At 37.2% G+C, this 23,886-nt stretch overlaps 1 protein-coding gene across 1 annotated transcript in view; it reads left to right on the top strand.

Annotated features, from left to right (window-relative positions):
* Positions 1-23,886, top strand: part of LOC126755280 (protein sax-3) — a 236,083-nt gene that overhangs the window by 148,464 nt on the left and 63,733 nt on the right. The window contains exons 4-5 of the mRNA XM_050467729.1: positions 15,304-15,422; positions 18,318-18,501. Coding sequence (XP_050323686.1) covers positions 15,304-15,422; positions 18,318-18,501 — 303 coding nt within the window. The remainder of the gene's footprint in view (positions 1-15,303; positions 15,423-18,317; positions 18,502-23,886) is intronic.

Below are 23,886 nucleotides of genomic sequence, written 5' to 3'. Positions count from 1 at the left end.
ACTCGCTGACACACGTGAACATGTGTGCTTAAGGAGGAATGAAAACTGCAGTGTGCAAAACAAAAACAAATAAATAAGAAAATGCAGCAGAGAAGCTTGGCTTAACAAGCTCACGAAGACTGAAACACACATACGACACACACAAATTTCAGTACTAGCTTGCTTGCACCCTGTGTGCAACATGCCTGACGACGCACATAATCCTGCGGCTAAGAACTAATAAGTCAATCAAATTGGCTTGAGTTTCAGTGTTGATTGCTGGCAAACAACAGCTATAACAATACAATAACAATAACAACAGCAATAACATAAAAGTCTACGAGTAATAAGGCGAAGAGTCACGAATTCAGTTTTAAATGGCTGCAACTCCGAAATATAATACTTCAGCACACATAGCGCGTATGTGTCAATATATAGGTTTATGTGTATGTGAGTTGTTAAAAAATATATATAAAATCATTTGATTTACACCCCATTTTTCGCGCATTGTTTACGCTCACTGCCAACTCCTCGTCACTTGGTGAACTGTATCTCTTTCTTTATTTGCTCATCTGGTTCACGCAGTTTTATTGCTTTGCAGCACGACTGCCTAAGGCTCTAGAAATAAAATTAACAAAAACAGCAACACATGGCGCTTAAACGTGAAAATAAACACGTCTGCTTTGGGCACTCGCAGGCTGTTACAATTTTTGACATCTTGCTTATTAAATGACGAGAGAAGAGAAGGGATCATTCAGAGCACTTTAAAGTATATCTAGTAACTGGTTTAATTTTCAATTAAATGTCTTCTCATTTAGTGTAAATATGTGAGTCTTGGATAATATAAAATAAATATTGTTATTTAAATTTGAGGCGATTATTTCGATCCAACAATCTCTTTCTCGATATTAACTTTTCGAGTTTTCCTCTCATAATAACAGCACTACCAATAGTTACGATCTCTAAATCTAAATTCAAAAGTCGCACTATAAGCCAGCAAGTTTTAGAAATTTAGCAAAATATTTTCTAATCAACGAAAGTTAAATTATAAACTGTTAAGTCCCGAAATATAGGTTTCGGGATCCCGAAAATTCGGGATTGGGTGTAACAGTTTTTAATTTTTCTGAACAATAATTTTCTAAAAACACATAGGGTGGTATTTTGGAATTTAAATATTTTTCGGGATCCCGAAAATTCGGGATTGGGTTTCACATTTTTTAATTATTCTGACGAATAAAGTTCTAACACACATTTGGTAGTTGTACACAGTGGTATTTTAGAATTTGAATTTCAATTAAAGCTACAGGAAGTAGCTTCCAAGCGTCAAACACTAGTGAAATGCCACCGTTTTTTTTCACCCGAAGTTAAATATTCTTTTTTCACTTTCTAAGTCAGCATTTGTTAGTCTTTATTTTCTTCTTCACAGAGAATCAATCAATTCTTTCACTTACTTACCTTCTCACAAATCTAAGAGAACGAACTGGACTCAGTGATCATTTGCTCTTAATTACATAATTATCTCAAATACTCACCAATGATCAAACATTAATCCTTAACTTTGCAACGAAACCTCACAACCAAGTGGCCACTTCATTGCTTACTCCTTCGCTATTTACCGTTTAATCTACGGAACTTCGTCGTCTGGACCTGTCTTTATAGTAAAACAATTACAACGTTCAAAATTTACCCTGAAACGTTAATGAAATCGGATTAAAAAATAATCGAAATAGTTTTTAAAACAAGTGAAAACGTAAATTTTGGCTGAGTCAAAGCTATAATACCCTTCACAGGTAGATTTTTTATAACAAAAAGGGATATAAAAAGATATTTGACTTGGTTTTGGTTTGCTAGCTTGTATGGCTGCTATTTGCTATAGTGATTCGATCTAAATAGTATTTTCGAATATTATTGCGCTGCTTTGGACAATAATCCTTTTGAGATTTCATGAATATAGTTTGTTTAATAAAAAAGTTCCTCATATCTTGGTTTTAATAGGTGGGTTTGTATAACCCATATTGGTCCGCTATCTGCGCCTCTGACAAAAAACAAGAGGAGCTTCTAAGGAAGAAAAAGAGATGTTCAAACCTTTAGACCGTTATCATGAAAGCTTGGCTTAATAAGCTTATCTCGTCATGCTTATCGTTCAGATATATATATTACAGGGTCTCCGACTTTACCTTCTAGGCCTTACCAACTTCGTGGTCAACTTAATATGCTCTGTTCAGGATATAATTACTACTTTAACACGCTAATATAACGTTATGGGAGCAAGCGCGACCTCTCAAGTACGAGTAAATTTTTGCTGACTATTTGTATGCTCGCAAGTTCGTTTACTCGTAGTACATGAAAGAATTGGCTGTTTCTTTGTTTTAGTTATATAGGGCTTCAAATCTAAGAAAAAACATCTAAAAGCATAAAATAGACATCTGATATTTTTTAACGATTTTTTTTATTATCATAAGCGTTGTCAGGCATTTATTGCTTCGAATTGCCTACGAACTCCCACTCTTTCACAATTCGGCACCTTTTCATACAATTTTCTTTTGCATAAACTACAAAACGTTGAATATTTCCGTGTGCCTTTGAGAAAATTAAACTTTATCACAGACAAAGGCGAACACCACTTAGAAGGCTGCCAGAAGCTATACAATACTGACAGACCATTGTCCTTTATTATTACAGAATGCTTGCCGAGGCTAACAAAATATTTGCAGCATCAAATTAGCCATTGTAAAATAATTAGACACGCTGTGATCGCCATTGCCATGGAAGCCTCTAATCAGCTTTATAACAACAATGGCGCTGGCTTGTCTGTCAAAGGACAATCAATCTACCTATTGTGCTGGAGAATTTATGGCGAATTTATGCCTCGATTTATTAGCCTATTTAATGGGCATATTCCAATGAGAACAAAGCGTTGATAAATGACTGTTGGCCTTCTGGTTTAAGTGCGCTAACATATTTGCATAATTGAATAGAGTAGACCATTCTCGGTGCTCCTTTGGATTGTCTATAAAAAGTGCTGGTAATGCCTCTCATTTTAATAAGATTCCATTAGGGTTATTCTCCTTATGTTGTGACGAAAATTTCGATATCTCTTAATGGTCCGAAGTTGGAAGTATGAATTCTATAGAATTTTGGAGTTAGAAAAATTAAAAGAATTTGTTTCTGGTACAAAAATAATCGAAATATTAAATTTCTCCTAAAAGCCCACTACAAAATAAGTGAGCCAATAATTTCTCTATACCTTAAGGTTAAGCACATAGTGAAACACGGAAGTTAGTAATGATAATATTGAAAAAAGCTCGAAAAAAATGTATTTATAAGCTTAATACGCATTGCAGAGTATTCACACAAATAAAGAAATAAAGACCGTATAAATATTTTTTGTTGTGTTGTTGTGTAATATATCATTGCAGACCTTTGAATTATTTCCTTATTTGTCTAGCTTTATGTTACATTCCAGTTTTATTACTTTTAAAGCACGTTTACTTCACAATTTTTAACACTTCAAACTTTCCATTGATTCAACGATTTTACAGCTTTGCGCTTCTGGGTACCCTTCTTCGTATTTGAGCCCCAGCTCTGCTTTTTACTACTTTCTCACACTCGTCATTTTATTACATTGTAAAATGTGCTGCTTCAATGCTTAAGTAAATAAAAAATAAATTTTTGGAGAATTTATTGTTTACAATTGACGCCAAATGCCATCAAGCATTGTCTACTTTTAGGCGCTCAGACCAAATCAGTTTATTTCCATGCCACCACTTAAATACAGACAATACAGTTGAGTTTACGTACCTTTGCATACTTTGTAGCGTGGCTGAAAAGTCTTGAAAAGTTGTTTCTAAGCGTCAGACTGTCAATATATTTCGCTGCTACAAACTTCTTGTTGCCTACAAGCAAATAAGCCACCTTTACAATTTTCCAGCCTTATTGCGCTTTTCGTTGAAATTTTGGCCTTTATGCCTTCTTTACAATTACTTGAGGCATACTTTTAGGCGCATTGCAGGGATAGGTAGTAAATATAGCTCATTTATACATATGCAAACATACAAAAAGATAATAAATTTAACAACCGGCAATTAAATTTATACTTTTGCTTATTTTTATAACGGTATATTTGTATGCATGTATGTGTGTGTGTCTTTGTTACACGCCTCCTTTCTTTAAATTTACTTTTTATTGTAACAACACCGTGTGCAGTCCCTATAAAATGGGGTCATTAAAAAATGTGAAAAGAAATGCCTGGTCAAGCCAGCGCCAAGACACACACACATACACATGTATGCATGTATTTTGACCATTCTCCGCCGGAAGGTGTTTGGGTGGGTGGGCATTAGCGATTTAAATTTTGTTTCGTGCGGCAGATTTTTTATAGCGCCAACTTGTGTTGAACAGACAAGCACATAAACGTATATTTATTACAACGACTGTGAATAAAAACAACAACAACAGCAAGTCAGAAATGTAAAAGGCATACAAATCGTGTTTAACTTTTAACTTTTAATGCCATCTTGCATAAATCTTCATTTTCCTCCACAAAACACACACACAATCACAACAACAGTTAAGCGCTGAGATCTTGTGTGGCACATTGCTTGCCATTTTATTAGAACATAAAACAGGCACTGACATAAAGCAGCTACTCCACCTCCACTCTTACTCTCTCTCTTCGAATTGCTAGTTAAATTGGATTGTTTTGTACGAGTGTATGCATGTTGTTATACAGTGGCTGTTGTGGCGCACTGTTAGTTTGTTCAGGTAGCTTATAAAAATCAGCAGGTGTATCCAATTACCAAATTTATACTCGCATAAATTTGATCACCTTAATTTGTTCGCTATTGTTGAGAAATTTCAAATGAATTTTGAATTTCGTACGAATTTTGATATCAAAGCGTTTTAATGGTTAACGCTTGTATGCAAATTTCTTCGCAGACTAGTTGCAAGTAGGAAGTTTTAGTACGCGGTTATGTAATTAGGAGGTCTTGCTTAGGTAAAATTTAATTAATTTTTGTATTGAACAAAGTGTTTGCGACATAAAAATGCGGAATTTGTGAACGCAAAACAAAAACTCTAGTGCGCTCTAACAGATTTGAAAGGAAAAGAAGCTAAGAAAACATCTTTTGAAGATTGGTAAACAAGATTTTCACGAGCTATCGATTCATTGTTGCAGCTTAATGTAAACGGGAAGGCTCACATGGTTAAAAACTTTTCAGTCTGAAAATAAAAAAAATTAAATTTTTTTAGGAAGAATTTTTAAGGTTTGAAGCATACTTTTAGGCATTTAAGCATTTGTATACATTTTAGATTGATAATAAAGCATATCCTTAGGATTGAGACACAAGAAATGTATAAACTACAGAAATAAGCCTCTAATTTTTTGTCAATGCCATTTAGAGTTTTTTGATGCTTCAAGTGTATTAATTCTGAAAATAATTAGTTTTAAAAGAAAATAAAAATTAAATTTAAGAATTGAAGCACACTTTCAGGTCTATGAATTTTTTCATATTATTGATCAAATTTATATTTACGCATATAATAACAATCATCTGAGGTGTTTAGAGGGTACTCCTTTTTGCTTGTTTAAACCTCGTATACTTCCAAAAGTAAAATTTAGAGCTATATAATAGCGACGTCTGTAAAGGACAGGACGGGAAAGCAGAGCCAAACTTAAGGATATAATTATGAGTATCTTCTTATTCAAATACTTTATTAATTGTAATGCCAATGCATTGAAGTGGGAGGGGATTACTTTGAAGGAGATGAAATGGACAAAATTCACCTTACAATTTGATCAGAGTAGTATTATCATGTTAAAATATTCATACAAATACGGCCTTTCCTTTGAAACTACGGACCAACTTAAAATTTTCAAAAATAAAAAATCAATAGTGGATATAAATCTTTCAATAATATATCAGATTTTTTTGGATCAGATAGTATCCCAAAGTAATACATACTAGTTATAACGAAGTAAATGGGAGCATCTTCCATAAAAGCTAAATGGGATACACTTCAAAGAAAACGTTGCCTACAACTAGGCGAAAAGTTAAGCGAACTAAGTGTTAGGTACAATTTATCCAAGTCATGCACCATATTCGGTTTTCAGCGATCATCTCACCAAACTTAAACTATATTTTACAAATTATGTTATTTGATACAAGATGTTATAAAAATAAAGAGGTCTACAAAATAGTTTTAGTTTCGGCAGATTTTATCAAATTGTATGTATACAAAACCAGTAAGATGTCATGCAAAATTTTCAAAATAAACCAACACTTACATACTATTTTTTGGAACGAGACTTAGAACGTCAGTACAGTTGATTTTGTATGCTCTAAGTCTACTTGCACTAAATGTGCTCATGATTTCTCCACTTCGTTCTTACACTAAGATTATTATACAACAACAACAACAACTGAAGTGTCACTAACGGCATCACTGAGCTAAAACACCATTAGTTCTATTATCATTATTGGCACTATCAGCGTTGGCTTCGACACCATAGCCAAGAGGCATCGATGGTGATGACAGCGACTGAGAGCAAAATAAACAAGAAACTAATAAGCAATAGACAGACATCTATGAACACACACATACATACATACATTTTGTATATACATATGTGTATACATATACATACATATGTTGACAAAGTAAAAGTAATGGTAAAGTGCTAAGGAATACAATTATCGAGCTGGGTTGTCAAGTAAAAGGTGTTGTTTTGCTAATAAAAGGAAAGGGAAAAGCAGCTTGATATTTTTGTCTCCTGTAAATGACATTTCTATACTTTAAATATGTTTACGGAAAAGTGTTAACATATTGTCATCGTTGAGTTAACTGACGCGTAGTCCCCGTTTAAGTTCAGACAAACATATTTATAGCATACGAGACAAAGCAACAGACAGCTGAGACAACTCTCAGCGCGAATTCGACAAACATATAGACACACACACATACCAGCAGAAGTAAACTCAGTAAGCTTGACAAACATTTGCAAATATCAGGGGCGCAAGCAAATGCATATAAAAGTATATTTTATACAATAAATATACACACAACTCACCTTATAACAGAAGAGAACACACCGCCAGCCGTTGCAAGTGTCAAGTAAACAAATACACACGAACATACCAAACAACAACACAAATTTTAGACGCTTTCCTTCAACTTTGTGCCTGATTTGCATTAACTTTGTTCTCAAGCATCTTCCGCTGCCACTTTTACAATGCAAATCAAGCACACACATGTGGCTACATATGCATGTGTATGTTTGCACCTTTCTATTTGTATTTGCCACAAACAGTTTGCGCGTATTTACTTTGTGCCATCATGCAGCCGCAGGCGTTCAGGCGTTGGGGCACTCAACAGCAGCCGACCAGCATGCGAGCGAACAAATGAATTAATAATAAATGCGACACAATGAAAGAAGAGGCAATTAGCTGTGCATGTATGTGTGTTTGTGTGGGTATGTTTACATAAACCAGACATTTTCAATTCAATTAGATACGCGCCTCACCTTTGTCTTACTCTCACTCGGCTCTAACTCTTCCTGCACCAGCTCCAGCAATCGCCATTTACTTGCAGCTACCTCGCGCACTTGCCTCACCCTCCCTCTACACACGCTTTGGTAGCACCTTCAAAGCCAATCCGCTTTACACTCTGCGCTGCAGCGACATCACGCGTGTTGCAAATATTTTTGTATGCTAATTATGGCATAATTAAATGCATGCACCGCCAGCTAAACTACAATGCAAACAAGCGCGCGCGCAAACACACCTACAACACAAGTGGATTACAGCTAACACGCACACCCACCCAGCATACTTATACACACTCACGCGCTCATACGCGCTAGCGCTAATTTGCCAAACACATGTTGCCACCCACGCTTTCAGCGCTCAACCCACGAATTTCCGCAATTAGATTGAGTCGCTTTGAGAATTTAATCCTTTCGTTTCTTTTAATTGCAATCGTTAGTGTGTGTGAGTGCGCGCTCTATTGCCGTTAGCGCTCAGCTGGTAGAGGAATAGTAGTTTCAGTTGCCTACACTTAGGCGTAGCCACAGCACGCATCGCTTCTCACGTGACGCTAATTTAATATTTTAATTAGCAACTTAATGTGAGCGCCGCAAAGCGCGCACACACACACACCTACGCAATTACAAGCAGGAATGTGCAACAGTGTGTGGCATGAAATGAACAGTTGTTTGGAAAAATGTTGCAAAAAGCATTTGTTTTACATGAAACGCTTGATAGTCCTTTGCAGGAATGTGCCACTTTCGTGTGTGTTGGAATTATCATTGCCCTGTGGCTTAAGCGCGCTGGTGTCCTTGATTGCTGTGCGCGTTAGGCATTCTTGAGCGCTTCGCCTAGCAATTATCATTTTATATTTATCTGTAACACATACCGCTGATATCGTTTTCGCTGCTTTGCATTCTATGCCTTGTTGAGTTACTGATTTTAATTATCCGAAAATATTTTTCTTTTAATTTGATGCTTAAAAGTTTGCTTCTTCTTAGTCTCAACGACAAGCAGGTGAAATAACAGCTGGCTCTACTGATTTCGGTTAGATCTATATGGGTAGTTGCAAGAAGCTTTCCAATTCGGTGTAATAACTCGTTACTTACCCACTCATATAAACATGTTTATCATTATTGACAAAATACTGAGCCAGTCGAGCTTGTCTTAAGGCGAATTTTTTACCACCACAGGAGCAGGTGGTAATCACTTGGTACCAAGCTCTACTTAGTCAGAGGAGATGGATGCTTAAGACCCTCCCAACCAAGCTCGGCGACAGCCGATTCACTATTGATGTGTGTGGCTTGGCATTATTCTGATGGAGCACAATTCTTATTCCATTGGCCAAAAGTTGGCCACTTCTGAACGAATGCTTCTTTTAGACGGTCCAAATGCTGACAGCACTGATTCGAAAACTCTTCTTAAGAGTGCATCTCATAGTATGGTAAATGGGTTCTTCCATATTCAATGTTAACAAAGCTCTTCACTACTTCATTTCTGAATCCAATATAAATTATATTCTAATTTCTCTACAGAGGAAATTGTTTTTCCAAAATATACTTAAATAATTGGCTAAGGAGCGCCTAACCTCGCTATGAATAGCATTGAGTGTCTTTATGATAAGACTTGTATGGGTGCCAGGCCACAGCGGAATCGCAGGAAATTGTAAAGCTGTTGAGCTAGCAAGGAACGCCCGCTAGAACCGATATCAATAGCAGGTCGGTGCTTCCGCGTCCTCTTGTGTCCTACTACTAGATAGCTGGACTTCGCGGGAGCTTAGCCAGCGCTGTACATGCGCTGTCGTAAAAGCCCTTTGGCCCAAGATCGATCGCAAGAGTTCTAGTGATCTCTTTGCCCTCAGTAAGGCTAGCCTCTCCCTAGTTGTGGGGTTTTTAACAGACCATTGCCTTATTGGCGTTGGGAATTTCACCTACGCCATCTGCAGAAGCTGTATCGAAGAAGATGAGGTGGAAACAACTCCAAACTTCCTTCTTGCCTGTCCCGCGTTTGCGAGACTTAAACGCTTGGAAGCGACCCACCGAACTGGTGGGAATAAGCGCTTCACTAATTTATAAGTTCGAACACAGGAGCTCACCTATTCTAAGTCTTCACAAAGAACTACATATAGCAGTCTACGAGCGAACTCTCTAGATCAGCTATCTAACCTAACCTAATCTACTTATTTCCACAAGGCAAGGCAAGGGACCTACCACAATAAAGGGACATATATAATCTAAATAATGGATTAAAAGCATGCTAAGAGTGGGTTAGCTTTCTCTGGAAAAGCATTGGTAATGATTAAATAGATAACATATTTAAATTTATTGAGACGCTTAATATCTCTTCCAGCTAATTCGTCGGGTTTGTAAGTAGTATGGCAACGAAGAAGCTGCAGCCTTAGTCTGGCGAAAGCTGGACAGTGGAGAAGAAAGTGTCTAGATGTTTCCACATCACCTTCCTGAGCTTATATGTATATATGTTGACCGGAATTAAGCTTTGTCGGACGTTTACTGCTAAAGCTGTATGGAAGAAGGTGAGGTGGTAGCATCATCCAGGCAATTTCTCCTTCATTTTCCAGCTTATATAAGATAGTCATATCGCCAGCAAACCTGGCGAAATAGCCGAATTTGGTATAAGCCAACTCAAGAGTTTTGGCTCAAAGCGCTTTGCCGATTTTTGAGAAATTTTTCGACTAACACTTTGAAGTAGTTAGGTATCACCGCGAACTGGTTCCATTTTTTTTTTGGATATAGCCTAACCCAAGTTAAATCTATACTTTGCGAGAATACTTGAAGAGAATTCTTTAAAGTATCTACAAACCAGTTTTTCCAGAGTATAAAGTGAAAAAAATAATATTTTTTTTTAGCCACCATAATGTATGCGGACGTAGTTTTCATTAAATTGCGTAAATAATATATTTATTATCAAAGAAGCTGTTCACAGAAGATAAGTATTGCACAAACAATATAATTTTTTGTTGGCAAAATCTTTACTCTCGGTTTTTAAGGCATATAAATGAGAGAGACTCAAGGGAAATTGAAATTTTTTATGACACATTTCATGACTTAAAATGCAAAATAACGTAACATCACTTTACATAAGTTTGCAGGCGAAGGGAAAACGATATAATAGAAATCACTATTTGAAACAAAATTTGAGTTTTGGTTATAAAATGGTTATATGTTGGTTATTATATCTGACAGCGATTTTTAATTTGTTTTGGTGATACGTTGTTTTGCATTTTAGGTGACAATATATTAAAAACAACCAAATTAAAGCTAGTTTGCATAGAAAATATGCAATACAGGCCTTTAGCCCAGTCTAATGAATTCAAATGTCCTTTATCTGCATGCTCTGCGAAATCGATTTGTGCTCAGTGATTTATTTGCCATACAATTCTTGTATTTTGGCAAATAACAGTGGCACTGCAGCACAATTAAAGTCGTTAAAATTTCAATAAATGCATTATTCGTATATATGATGCATATATAGGCGATTTATAGTATATATTAACACCATTTTCCATTGAACTGTTCAATGGCTGCGCACACTCAGCACCGCTGCAGCGAATCTGGCAACTTGACAGCGCGAAAATTTATGCCTGACACTTGCTGGCGTTGCATAAACAATAAGCGGCAAAGGAAAAGTGCCACAAAAAATATATTTAAAATATTTATAGCGCAAGACAATGGGCAAATCGCGGAGACAAAGCGAATAATGAAATGCCAACACACAAACAACCACACGATAAACAATTAAATGCTTGTGTGTAGGTGCAATAAAGCGGCCAAAAATGGTGCAAAAATCGGATCGGAGGGAAAATCTCAAAACACCAAATGGAAAATAAATTTGAATCAAAAGTGGAGCAAAAAACGCAGATAAAATTAAATTGTTTTGCAGCGAATTGAATTGAATTGGCATTCAAGGAAAATTTATGAAGCAGGAAGCAAATAATTGAATATGAAATAAATATCGAAAATGAGCGCAAAAAAATCGTTGAAAAGCATAAAAGTGTTAGCGCAAAAGCAACAAAAACTGTTGCACAAACTCACTACTGTCACAAAAGGCAACGAAGGTCGCCCAAGCTGTGGTTAGCTTGATGGCCAGCATGGCGGCAGCGTTTACCGCGCTTACAGCACTTCATGCCACATGCCACTTTCAGCTGAAAAAGGTGTCGCGCTTGTCTGCGGTTGACTCCGTGCGCTTTGTCTGCGCCACTTTTGCGCCACGCTTGCGCCAAACTTATGCAGCGCCATGCTTTACCGTTGGGATTTCGAAAGCGCTGCCTCATGCGCTTATGTGGCAAGAAAAACTAGGTATGGAAAAAATAAGTACTGTTAATGTGCTTGAAAATGTTGGGCACAAAAATTGGGTGGGTGTATCACAACTAGCTGTAAATTAAATAAAGTGGCGACAACTTTGATTTATGGCCGCAACGCGTCGCCGCCTGCGAGTCGACACCAATCAACTGCAAGTCAATTGCAAGTCAAGCCGAGTCAAGTCGCATGCATTTGCAACACAAAATGAATTGAATTGAATTTTATTTATAATTGCACCGGTGATTAGAAGCAAAATGACAGCAGCATGTCAGAAAGTGTTGCAGTGATTTTAAGTTGGTTGAAAGTGAAAAAGGAGAAAAAGAAACGTTAATTTCGATTGCGTCAAAGCTATAATACCCTCTTTGATATACAAAATTTTTTGGGAGATTGTAACGTTGCTTTTTTGAGGATATCTCATCAAAGAAAAAAAGTTTCCATAAAAGAACTTCATTTTGATCGTTCGGTTTGTATGGCAGCTATATGCTATAGTGAGTCGATCTGAAATATTTTTTCAGAGATTATACCGTCATCTGAGAAAATGGTCTGTGTCAAATTTCGTGAAGATATCTCGTGAAATAAAAAAGTTTTCCATACAACCACTTGAGTTTGATAGATCAGTTTATAAGGCAGCCACATGCTATAGTTCTTCGATCTGCACAATTTGTTGGTATATTTTAGCTTTGCCTTAGGTAATAATCTGTGTGAAGTTTCGTGAAGAAACCCTCACAAATAAAAAAACTTTCCATACAAGGATATGGTTTTGAGCGATCAGTTTGTATGGCAGGTATAAGCTATAGTCGTCTGATATCGGCGATCGCGACAAATAAGCAACTTCTTTATGTGAAATAGACGTGTTGAAAATTTCATATCGATATCTCAAAACCTGAAGAACTAGTTAGGAGGCAGACATACGGATATGACTAAATCGACAAACTCAATATACCCTGTTCAAGGTATAAAATTAAAATCATATTCAAAAATATATTTTGCATATCGCTGATTAAAGTGAATGCTGTCATTTTGTCACCGCGCTCATTTAAATAAATGTTTACGCTTGCGGCGACATAAATTGCCGCAATATGTTGCACAATTAAGTATAAAGCGTGCATGCCACAAGCAAAGCCATACAAAAAAAGATGTTTATAAGCAAATATAACGAAGCGGACAAATAATTAAACAAGTAATATACATAAAACTCAGAGATTATACTGCGCTTGTGATTAACAGTTCCCGCAGTAGACTGCGCAGTACGCCGTTGCACGTTCACTTGCGAACGGAAATGCATTGGCTAACCATGCAACTTAGCTTTCAATTAAAATCACATAAATTCATTGACAATACTTGTGTTATTAAAGCATTTAGTGAGTGCGACTTGATTAGCAGCTTAAGCAGCGGGCGCGTCTATGCGCATGCGCAGCGCACGACACAATTTCTTCACTACACAGCGGCTTGTGGCTTCGTCTATGAGGTTGATGCCAAGATTGCTCAAGTGTTTGTCGCATAAAAAACTATTTAAACAACGCTCAAGCCGGTCACACACCCACACAGAGACGCTGGTGATCACATTAATTGCTGCCCTAATGGAATTTCGTCATAAAATTACGATTATTATTATTACTTGTACGCTATACACCATTAATATGTTATGTTTGTAAGATAGTGTGTGAAATAATTGCGTGAAGAGGATGTCTTTATGTATTTACATGTACATATATTGCTTGGGTTTATGTAGAGTTTGTTGCTGGTTTGGTTGTTAATAAAATACTTTTCTGAGCGTCACTTAAAAGCAGTTTGATAAGTAAACTTTTTAATTGTCTTTTTTATTTTAATAAAATCGTCAAAAAAAAATTGAGAATATATTGAAAATCAGAAAGTGGCAATGGAATGTCACACTCACTAAGTCTGTGTTAGCTAGAACTTCAGTGGGTTCCCTTTGCTTTTGGAACTTGCCTCTTTCACATTTTACTATTAAAACTATGTTTTAGCTTTTAAATGCCAATATATGTAAATGTCCCAAAGTTCTGGCTTTTTGATCATTGCGGAAGCGGCTTTCCAGGCGAAATTGGAGAAATATATGTTCGAAGCAGATCTACTACTCCGGAGCTCATTCTGCAATTGTTGAAACGGATGCCTAATCCCCATTAGGATGGTAAGGATAAGATAAGTCATCGAGTTCATCCAACGGTAGGCACAGAAAACGTGCTGTTTTGACGGTCGGATCATAGGGAGAGTATTGTCAGATATGCAGGGTTCGAAGATCAATCTCTTTCAGTTTGACAACTATCTACTCTGATAGTAGGCTCTAATATTGAGCTCACAAAGCCTATTCCCAAGACTAATAAGGGGATGTATCGACATCTTACTTCTGACATCGAGTTACTTCAAGAACAGACCAGACACCCAATGGTCCCAACGAATTTCCAGGAAACTGCAAACTGATTAGCTTGTAAGATCAGATACTTTTGACTCACTTGCTGAAGAATGGAAACGTGTAAGAGGTCCACTGGCTTCTTGCGGAACCAACCAGCTCATGGGCCCCCGCCGAGCTCATCAAGCGCTGATCGGACACCAATATCGAGCAATCGAAAGGTACTTCTGACTCGAATTAAATCACAAGATGTCTGGTGAGATTCTCGCCCTCAGCACTATTCAACTTTTAATAGTTAAAGAAGTTTTGATTGGACGGGATTTAAAATTTCACCGGCTGCAAATTAAATAAGCTGTTTGGAAGAGGATGTGATAAAATCATCATTGCTTTCTTTTCGGATCTCCTACTTTTACCAAATCAAGAGCTAAAGCAGAAAATAAAATATCTGTGATAGGTTCAAGTCGCTTTGTCGAGAATTTATATCCAAATACAGGAGTTTTTATCTGGCTTCGAAGAAGATTGTTCACAGTTGTCTTAGTGTGATACCCTGCCTTCTTGGGGTATCAGCCACCCAACTTTACATATACATTTACTTAGTTAACCTTAAATATCCATATAATTATTTTCAATATTGAGACCTCTTCAGTTTTGGAATTACATTTCCCTTCATTCTAGTTCATTTCATTCCGTTCTTCCATTCCATTCATATGAAACATAGATTGGTACGAACCACTGGATTTCGCTTTCTTTAACTTTGTTCTGTTCATCACAATTGAAATTTGATTGTTCCCTAGGTCTCATTATTTTTCAAATGCGTTCCATAGGTCTGCTTCTTATCAAGTTTTTTGACTTTACTAGTCTACATTAGTATTATTATTTCATTTCGGTTCAACTCGTTGCTCTAAAATGAACGTTCATTGTGTTTCAATCTAGCACGTTCCATATAGTTTCATACCACCGTTTCAAGTTTAACTTAATTTCTTGAATATTTGGAATATCCATATAAGTATATATACCACTGCTATGCACCATATTGTTCCCGAAGTATATATATAAAATATTTCTAAAGTATATCTTCAATCATTTCTGACTTAATTTTCTTTCTTCATTTCAGTTCTACGCGATGACTTCCGCTCACAACCGAAGGACACACGTGTGGCTAAAGGCGAAACGGCTTTATTGGAATGTGGTCCACCGAAAGGCACGCCCGAACCGGCGTTAATATGGGTGAAGGTGAGTACCAAGAATTATAAAAAAATATTAGAATAACAGGTGAAGCTAAAAGCATATATATTTCTTTCGCGACACACATATCCAACCAAAAATTGTCATCATAAAGCAAAACTAGACCAAAAAATGATAGAGAAGCGCTCATAAAATTCTAGACTTCAACTCTTCACACTTTAGAATTGTGATTACTTGTTGCATCAAAAAGTCTGTACTTTAAACGCTGTTGTTGCATCAACGTTGCTGACATGCGTGCATAATGCATGAGACAGCGCTGTGGCAAATGTTGCAAGTGAAAATTTACATGCTTTTTCATTTTGATTTTTCCCTCCGCATAAGAAAAATCATAAATAAATAAAAATGGTGTTAGAGTGCATTTGCCCAGCAGGTTGTCAGCTGGCAGCGTTTCCGCACACACCCACACATATAAACACAAATTGGTGCATTTATGCGAGTATGCATATATACTGCTTACTTATGTTGGTACAGTCTGACTTACAGTTATGCAAATATATTTGTATATGTATGCAATTTGTGTGTGTGTTTGTGTGCGTAGTCACAAATGTTGCCGTATTTATTTGCACAAATGGAAAAGCGGTGAATTATTTATGCGCCCGGCTGTCAGAAAGCGAAATGTGTGTGCATAAATTCGCTTTGAAAGCGATATGCCAGCGCAGGCGACAAGCCACGGAGGTGCAAGTAAAGACGCACGGTGGCAGCGAAGGTGTTTTGCCGTATTTGTCAAGTGAAAATGTAAATAAAATTCGCTGAAGTGTGGAAAAATTGAGTGTTTGTAATAAATATGTTGTGAATATTTATATTTACATGGCTATGTATATATTCAGAGCATACATATATGCACATTAATGTAGGTAGTTGCATAAGTACATGTGTACATTTGAAATATATAAGTATTTCTATCGCAAGTCAAATTAAAGCTTAATTTTGAGAGGTAAGAATTACTCACAAGGCATTTTCTGCATTAAACTGTTATGATACTCTTGTAACATGTGCCTACAGAGTATAAAATGTTTGTGCATCTAACGGATATTAGTAACACCCAAAGTATATGTATGTAGATAGATACAACGTTAAATATATATCAGTGATCGGTATAAAGGAGTATCGATTAATTGCAAGGCCTACAAAATGCTATTAAGTGCTTTTACTAAGCTCCAAATTAAGCGAACGGGTACTGCGATCCATACTGGAGTCTTTTTGTCCATTCGGACGACATGACCTAGCCAGTGTAGCCGCTGTCTTTTATTTCGCTGAACTATGTCAATGTCGTCGTATATCTCATACAGCTCATCGTTCCAACGAATGCGATACTCGCCGTGGACAATGCGCAAAGGACCATAAATCTTCCACAGAACTTTCCCTGGAAAACTCGTAACGCCGAATCATCAGATGTTGTCATCGTCTATGCCTCTGCACTATACGGTTTCGGTTGTAGCTGTACGTAAAGAGTTTGAAATGCCGTCCCACAGTTCCCATACAGCGAGTGCTCTCAGAAAGCAGGAGTGCAAGTCGAGTCGAAAATCCTTCGCCTGTCTGTTGTGATTGCAGCTTCTCGACGTCGAACCTTCCTTGTGTTTGTTGACATGCGTTTTTTTGCTGCATGGAGGCGGGTGCGTATCTTGGCTGCAACAAGATATTGGTCCGAGTCGATGTTAGGACTACGGAGCTTACACACGTCTAAAACGCTGGAAACGTGTCTTCCGTCTGTCGCAACTTGAACGATCTGATTGGTGGTTTTTCAATCCGGAGACAGACAGGTAGCTTGATGAATTTTCTTATGCTGGAATCTAGTACTACATACTACATATTCTGGGCCCCGGTGAAGTTCGTCCACCCGTTTGAGGATGTTTCATCATGGAGGCTGAATTTATCGACCGTTGTGCCAAAGATATCTGCTTTGCCTACCCTGGCGTTAAAGTCGCCAAGCACGATTTTGACATAGTGGCGGGGCAGCTCTCATAGGTGCGCTTCAAGCGCTCATTGAAGATATCTTTGGTGACATCCTTCTCTTCCATCGAGGCGTGAATGCAAATCAACAAAATCTGAAGAACTTCGCTTTGATGAGAATTGTGGCTAGACGTTCATCCACCGGTGTGTCGGAGTCTCTCTCGCACCACAAATTCTACACCGAATTTTCGCTGCTTTATACATTATATACGTCCACCATAGTAAATGTCACAAGATCCTATTCATCTCAGTCCTGTCCCGTACATCGCACTTCTTGAACCGCGGTGAGTTGAGTCTTTACTTTACGAGGACAACAACCAGCTGGGCAACGATACTTTCCCAATTAAGAGATCGGACGTTCCAGATCCATGGCTTTAAATCGTAATGCTTAACACGTTTGCACGGATCGTCATCAAAATGGGAGTCTCTCATCCAAAGCTGTTTTGAGCCTTTCATTGAGAGTGTTTTTTATGTGGCGGGTCCCAAACCCAGCGCTCAACCCTGGGGAGGGATGATTCGCCTTCTCACTTAACTCGCCTTCAAATGGATGTTACCCAGAGGATACTTGTTCTAAGACCGAAAGTCGTGAGCTACTTGTCGTTTCTGGCCACACTCAAATGAATAGCGCTCAAAGAAATTTCTTTACTTGCGTGAAAGTCTATACATGGCTCCAGTACCTTTTATTATTATTAGGCTCAACCTAACTTAGTTACGCTATTTTAGCATACTGGGGAATATATAATATATATATGTATGTAAAATCCGAAGGCAAATACTTGACAATGAATCGCATTATAATATACATACTTATAATTATATATACACATATTTATAAATAAATATTGCAATATTCTTTAAAAACATATTAAAATCCTTGTAACCAAACTAACTCTCTCTCTCTCTCCTTCTCTCTTTCGACATCTGTGTTTTTAGGACGGCGTACCGTTGGATGATTTAAAAATGAAATCTTATGGACCCACCTCACGTATACGCGTCGTCGATGGCGGCAATTTATTGATCAGCAACGTGGAGCCCATCGATGAGGGCAACTACAAGTGCATCGCGCAGAATTTGGTCGGCACACGCGAGTCCAGTTATGCTAAATTAATTGTACAAGGTGAGTTTGGCAAAAAGTTTCGAGACAATAAACACAATATTACCACAAACAACAATAGCAAAGACAAAACGTGCAACAAAATAGCAAAAACAACAATAAAAGTGACGCTCAGTCACGTGAAGCAAAAACAAAAAACAAACTTTGCCACAACTTGCTTTGCCTTATCCGACACTATTTAATTTTCTTGTATGCATATTTATAGTGTTTCGTGTTGTTTTTGTTGTGCTTAACTTTTGGTTTATTGCTGGTTTACCTGCTTATTTAATTTTGTCTGCTTTTGGTTTTCGATTTTCCTCTTAACTTGCATCCTTTCGGTTTCTTTATGCGCACGAAACGTGTTTATCGATTTTCTTATTATTATTTGTTATTTGTTGTTGTTATATTTTTTTGTTGTTGTATTTTTTGCTGTTGCTTGTGAGGATGCTTTCAAGCAAATTCAATTTGAATATTCAAGCGTTTTTGTTGCCAGAGCAAAAGGTTTCTCATGTTGCCGATAAGGTGTTGATTTTGCTTAGATAACTGTTATAAGTGGTCATGAATGGAAATACCGTTGGCTGTACGCTTGCGTGTGTGTGTGAGTATATGGAAATGCATATCTGTAAATTGAATTGAAATGTGCGTGGACACAGTGACATGTTAGCATGGCGAGATTAAAGTGGAATTCTCACTTATTTTCTGATTTTTTTAAGGAACATACATACATATGCAGATATATATGTACAAATTCTTAGTTTAATGGAATAAATATGTACATATATATACATATGTATATGTATATTTATAAAGCATACATATATTTGAGTATTTGCTTGAGCGTGTTCTGGCGTTCTGTGGCGTTTATCTCAGTGGGTCAGAGTTTACATAAAACACTTTATTGGGAATTCATAATACTTACATACATATGTATATAATCGAAAACAAATCAAAATGTTTCAACACAATGTGTCTCATAAATAAAATTATTTTTTGTCTGTTAAAAGGAATCGTTGATGGACATGCCACAACTCTGACCTCAGGATACTAGACCACTGTAATTTCTTTCAAGTTGAGGTGACTGTTATTAAGGTATACCGATCCAATTTACAGCTTCCTTCAGAGATACATATGTGCATTCATTTCGATAGCAGAGCGGCCATAATGGCTCTTAGTTCGCTGATTGTGTAGACAAGCATCTTCCTTATTAAACAAGTTTGGATGGCCGGTCCTCGGCAAAATACCAAAAATGCAAAATCGATGAACTTGTGAGTGGAGACACTCTTCCCCAATTTTATACTATTGATTTCATCCGAGTGATCATCGGTACTTCGTTGTCAGCTTCGCTATAACGCTGGATCTCGGAACCTCTATTTTTAAAAACTGTATATACCAGAACTGGTGTGGTTGTTAGAATCATGAACTGTAAGAGATCTTTTCCTCTATTTGCTCTACTGTCAGCATCTTTTGTTTCGACTGGTTACTGTTCAGACTCTCGGTGTGGTTAAATATTTTGTTGAATGATTTTTACAAAACTGTATATAAGAAGGAGAAGTGGACTCATCAAAGTCCAGCTTTGGTTAGACTGAATTAAAAATCTTAATAAATTTGTGGACCATCTGATTAATATTTGTGTGTTGATCTGGTGGATAATTTTTGGGAGTTTTCAAGATGGACCAACGTTGACTGCTGTCGAAGTTAGGTGCAGCATACTAACTTAGCATGATTATAAACCTTACGGCCCAAGCCAGTCTAACTTAAGAGGAACGATTGTAAATTCTTGCACTTTCTTGACTGACTGACTTACCTTCACAGAATTTTTCCGTATTTTGTAGATGAGTTCTCAAATCGATTCGTTCTATAATCTTAATGGACGTGAGATGACGAAAGTAAGAGGGAGAAAGAGAGCAAATTAAGTAGCTGTCAATTTTGGCAGTGATACTGAAATATGTTTAACTGTAAATTTGTTGCAAAAAATGTTAATCGACTTAAAGAGATAGACGTAAATGGTTCCGCAGAAAACTTGAGTTCAATATTTTATATAAAGCTCTTCTTTAAAATTTTGGGCCTTAGTCGAGCGTAAATGCGCGTGTGGCGTAAATAGGAAATTGCGCTCGTCTCGGCTTTGAGAGTCCATTCTGCGGACACTCTAAGACCTCGGGTCAACGAATACAACATAAGTCAATTCATTTAACTGTACCGTATCTACGAACTAATTATCGTCAATTCGCCGTAAACGATAAGAAACGCTCCACCTACCGATTGGTTTTTTCGAAAATTCAGCTGGAAGCACCATTTTTATTTAAAAAAACATAAGAAGGTGTAACCATTTCAAAGAATATCATAACTTTATTCCGATGTTAATAGAGCAATGATATTACATACACAGAAGCTTGAAGAAACTTTCAAAGTGAAAGCTCTTGTTGAAGAAAATTTTCTCTACAAATAGAATGACAGCGCAGTTAAGCGAGACGATTCATTTCAACTTTCAAAAAAAAATTATTAACATTTTCTTTATAAAATCCGTAACAGTTGCTCTCAAATTAATTATAAAAAAACGAAAAATCATCCACAAAATCCTGTATTTATTCAGCGCCGCTATTTAGTCTCACTTAAAACTACAAAGAAAATAATATTTTCACAATTTAGACTAATCCCGGCTCTGCACTCTCGAACAAATGCATTTCGCAAACAACAACAAAAACAGCACTCACTACTTTCAGCCCTTCGCTTCGTTATACTGCAAATCGAACGAACGGAAAAAAATCGGACAAAAAAGGAACTTTTATTGAACGAATTTGCTATTAGCATAAATTTTCTAGAGAAGCTGCTGTTGCACTTAGTGGCCATTCACCGCACATTGGCGCAGTAAATAAATAAATACGGTAAGTCGGGCAGCGGCAGCCGACTTAAGGCAATGGAACGGCGCAACAATAAAAAGTAATGACTGCAATGATAAAGAGAAAGAGAAAAAGGAAGAGCAAACGAGAAAAAAGGTAAAGCCCACGGTAAAAATCGAAGTCAAATGGAAATGGCACTATGCATGTGACCGAAATATCGGTGATGCGCTGCTTGGGTGCCAGTCATTGTTGTTGTTGTAGGGATTTTCGCACAGCGAACAGACAGCAGGGCTCACTCAGCGGGTTGTGGAGAAAATGTTGCCAGAGCCTGTGAATTTTCGAAAGCACTGCAAAGTGAAAAACAAGTTGAGTAAAAGTGAATGCGAAATATTGCATAAAAAATAGGAAAAATAAAAACAGAGTGATCATAAAAGAAAAGCGCAAAAATCGCGTATCAAAGCGAAGACACACATAAAATCTGCAGAATTGCATAAGCGAGCTGAGCGCAACATTAAATGCACTCCATTTGCGCAAACAGATTTGGCGAAGGTCCGAGGGGAGGGCCAGTGTACAGCTGTGGGGCAAATCGGCACACATATGCACAAGTGAATATATGCACATATGTATGTATGTGTGTGGCGTAGCCAAGTAAGTCAGCGCAAGTGCATAAGCTTAATGTGTTGGAAAACGTTTGGAAATTCACAATTTGACATACAATTTGATGTTGATTTCCAAATCTTCTCGTAGTCGTGAAAGGCAGTGACGCGGAAATGTGAGTAAAGGCAGCTTTGCTGCAATAAAAGTAAGCGAATATGAATATGCTTTCGAAATGTAAATTTAATGTACAAATTTGTGTAATATTAGCAACGCTTTGACGTCTGCTGCTGATAGAAAAAGTTGTGATACTTTTAATAAAAAAAAAATTTGGTTTATATAGATACATACATATGTATGTATGTGTCATATATTTCAAAAATGTCCAAATTGTGTATTTAAAATTATTATTGAACGAATACAAAGTTTATTTAAAAGAAATTAAAATGTTTTTCATGCGACTGCTTCGTTTGCTTGTGCACCAACGAATGCCTCTCACTCCTCTTCCTGCAAGGACGATTCGTTGTCGCCATCTGAATCACGGCACCATGGTTTCATATGATCTACACTACATGTGTTTCAATAACGCCTTTGTGTATGCGTTGGATCTGGTAGATCTTCAATGATGTATCTATCGTAGTTGTGTATCTTCGTAACGATTTATGAACCTTTGAATACTGGGTCCAGCTTATGTGACTCGCCTGTCTCATTATTAGTATGATCGATAACCTTTAAGTCCCCGACTGATATCGTTTGTCATCACAGTTTTTCCATTTGATTCTTGTTGCCATAATGTTACTCGTTGATTCATCTCGTTTAATGTCAATATCTACGTTAGCTTTATCGTCATCGTGTAATGCTTGTATCATCCTGTTATAAATTACGTCTCTGGGATTGAAATGAAATACGAGTTCCTTTGGCGTAAATTTGGTGACCTCATTACGTTGAGAGTTTATACCACATTGGTTGTTTAGAGTTCATTGTTCCATGTTCTGGACGTCTCACTCGTAAGTTATAAAACATTGAGAACAGTATTATTTACTCGTTTGACCTGCCCATTGGCTCTCGGTTTTCATATAGTAATTTTATTGTGTTGAATAACATGCTTTTCGATGAGCTCTTGGAATTGATGTGAATGCTGTGCCTTGATCAGACGTTATTTTACGTGGTTAAAAAAATGCCATCATGTCTTCAAGTATTTTCAAGATTCAAAGAATTTAATATTACATGTATGACTTTACATACCGTCTCATTCTAGGAAACCAAAAGTATTTACTTAATTATTGTAATATTTTCTCTACAGAAAAATGCTCTGTGTCGTCGTGACATGACTTAACGACTCGCCATATAACTGCTTTTGGAACCGCAAACCTTAACTGATCTCCTACCTTATGGAATAAACTGTTGTTGTGTATCCTATAATCGGTTTTCATTTGTTTAATCGTAGCTTCATTTGTAGTTATTTTTCCGTTAATTATGTTGCCGATTTGTTGTAAACTCTCATCTTGGAGTTGCATGGAGTAAATCCAATCGCTAACGTCTGGTATGTTATTAAGCTGGAATACTTTGTCTCCTACAGTGTTTAAACTAGTCGTGGTCTCAACTGGCGCTCGACTAAGAGAGTCGGCATGTTGCATTTTCGAACCAGATCGATGTGTACATTCAAAGTCAAGCTCCTGGAGTCGCAGCCACCATCTGGCAATGCGTGGTCTAAGTGGTTTTGTAGCTTTAGTCGTTGCCATCGCATTACAATCCGTTCGTACAAAAATGGAGCACCCAATAGATATACTCGTAGTCGGTCAAGCGTCTCAACAATAGCTAAAACGTCTAGTTCATGTGCAGGACAATTCGATTTGGCTGCGTTACATCGTCTGCTGTGTCACCTTCGAGTTGAAGCATAACCCCTAATAACCCTACGGAACTGGCATCAGTCTGCACTTCATGACTTTTCCTTGAATCGAATAAAACTAGTACTGGT

The sequence above is a fragment of the Bactrocera neohumeralis genome, chromosome 4 (genome assembly GCF_024586455.1).
Source record: "Bactrocera neohumeralis isolate Rockhampton chromosome 4, APGP_CSIRO_Bneo_wtdbg2-racon-allhic-juicebox.fasta_v2, whole genome shotgun sequence".
NCBI lineage: Eukaryota > Metazoa > Arthropoda > Insecta > Diptera > Tephritidae > Bactrocera > Bactrocera neohumeralis.
The sequence above is the reverse complement of the archived record's forward strand: the minus strand, read 5'-3'. Positions and strand labels throughout refer to the sequence as shown.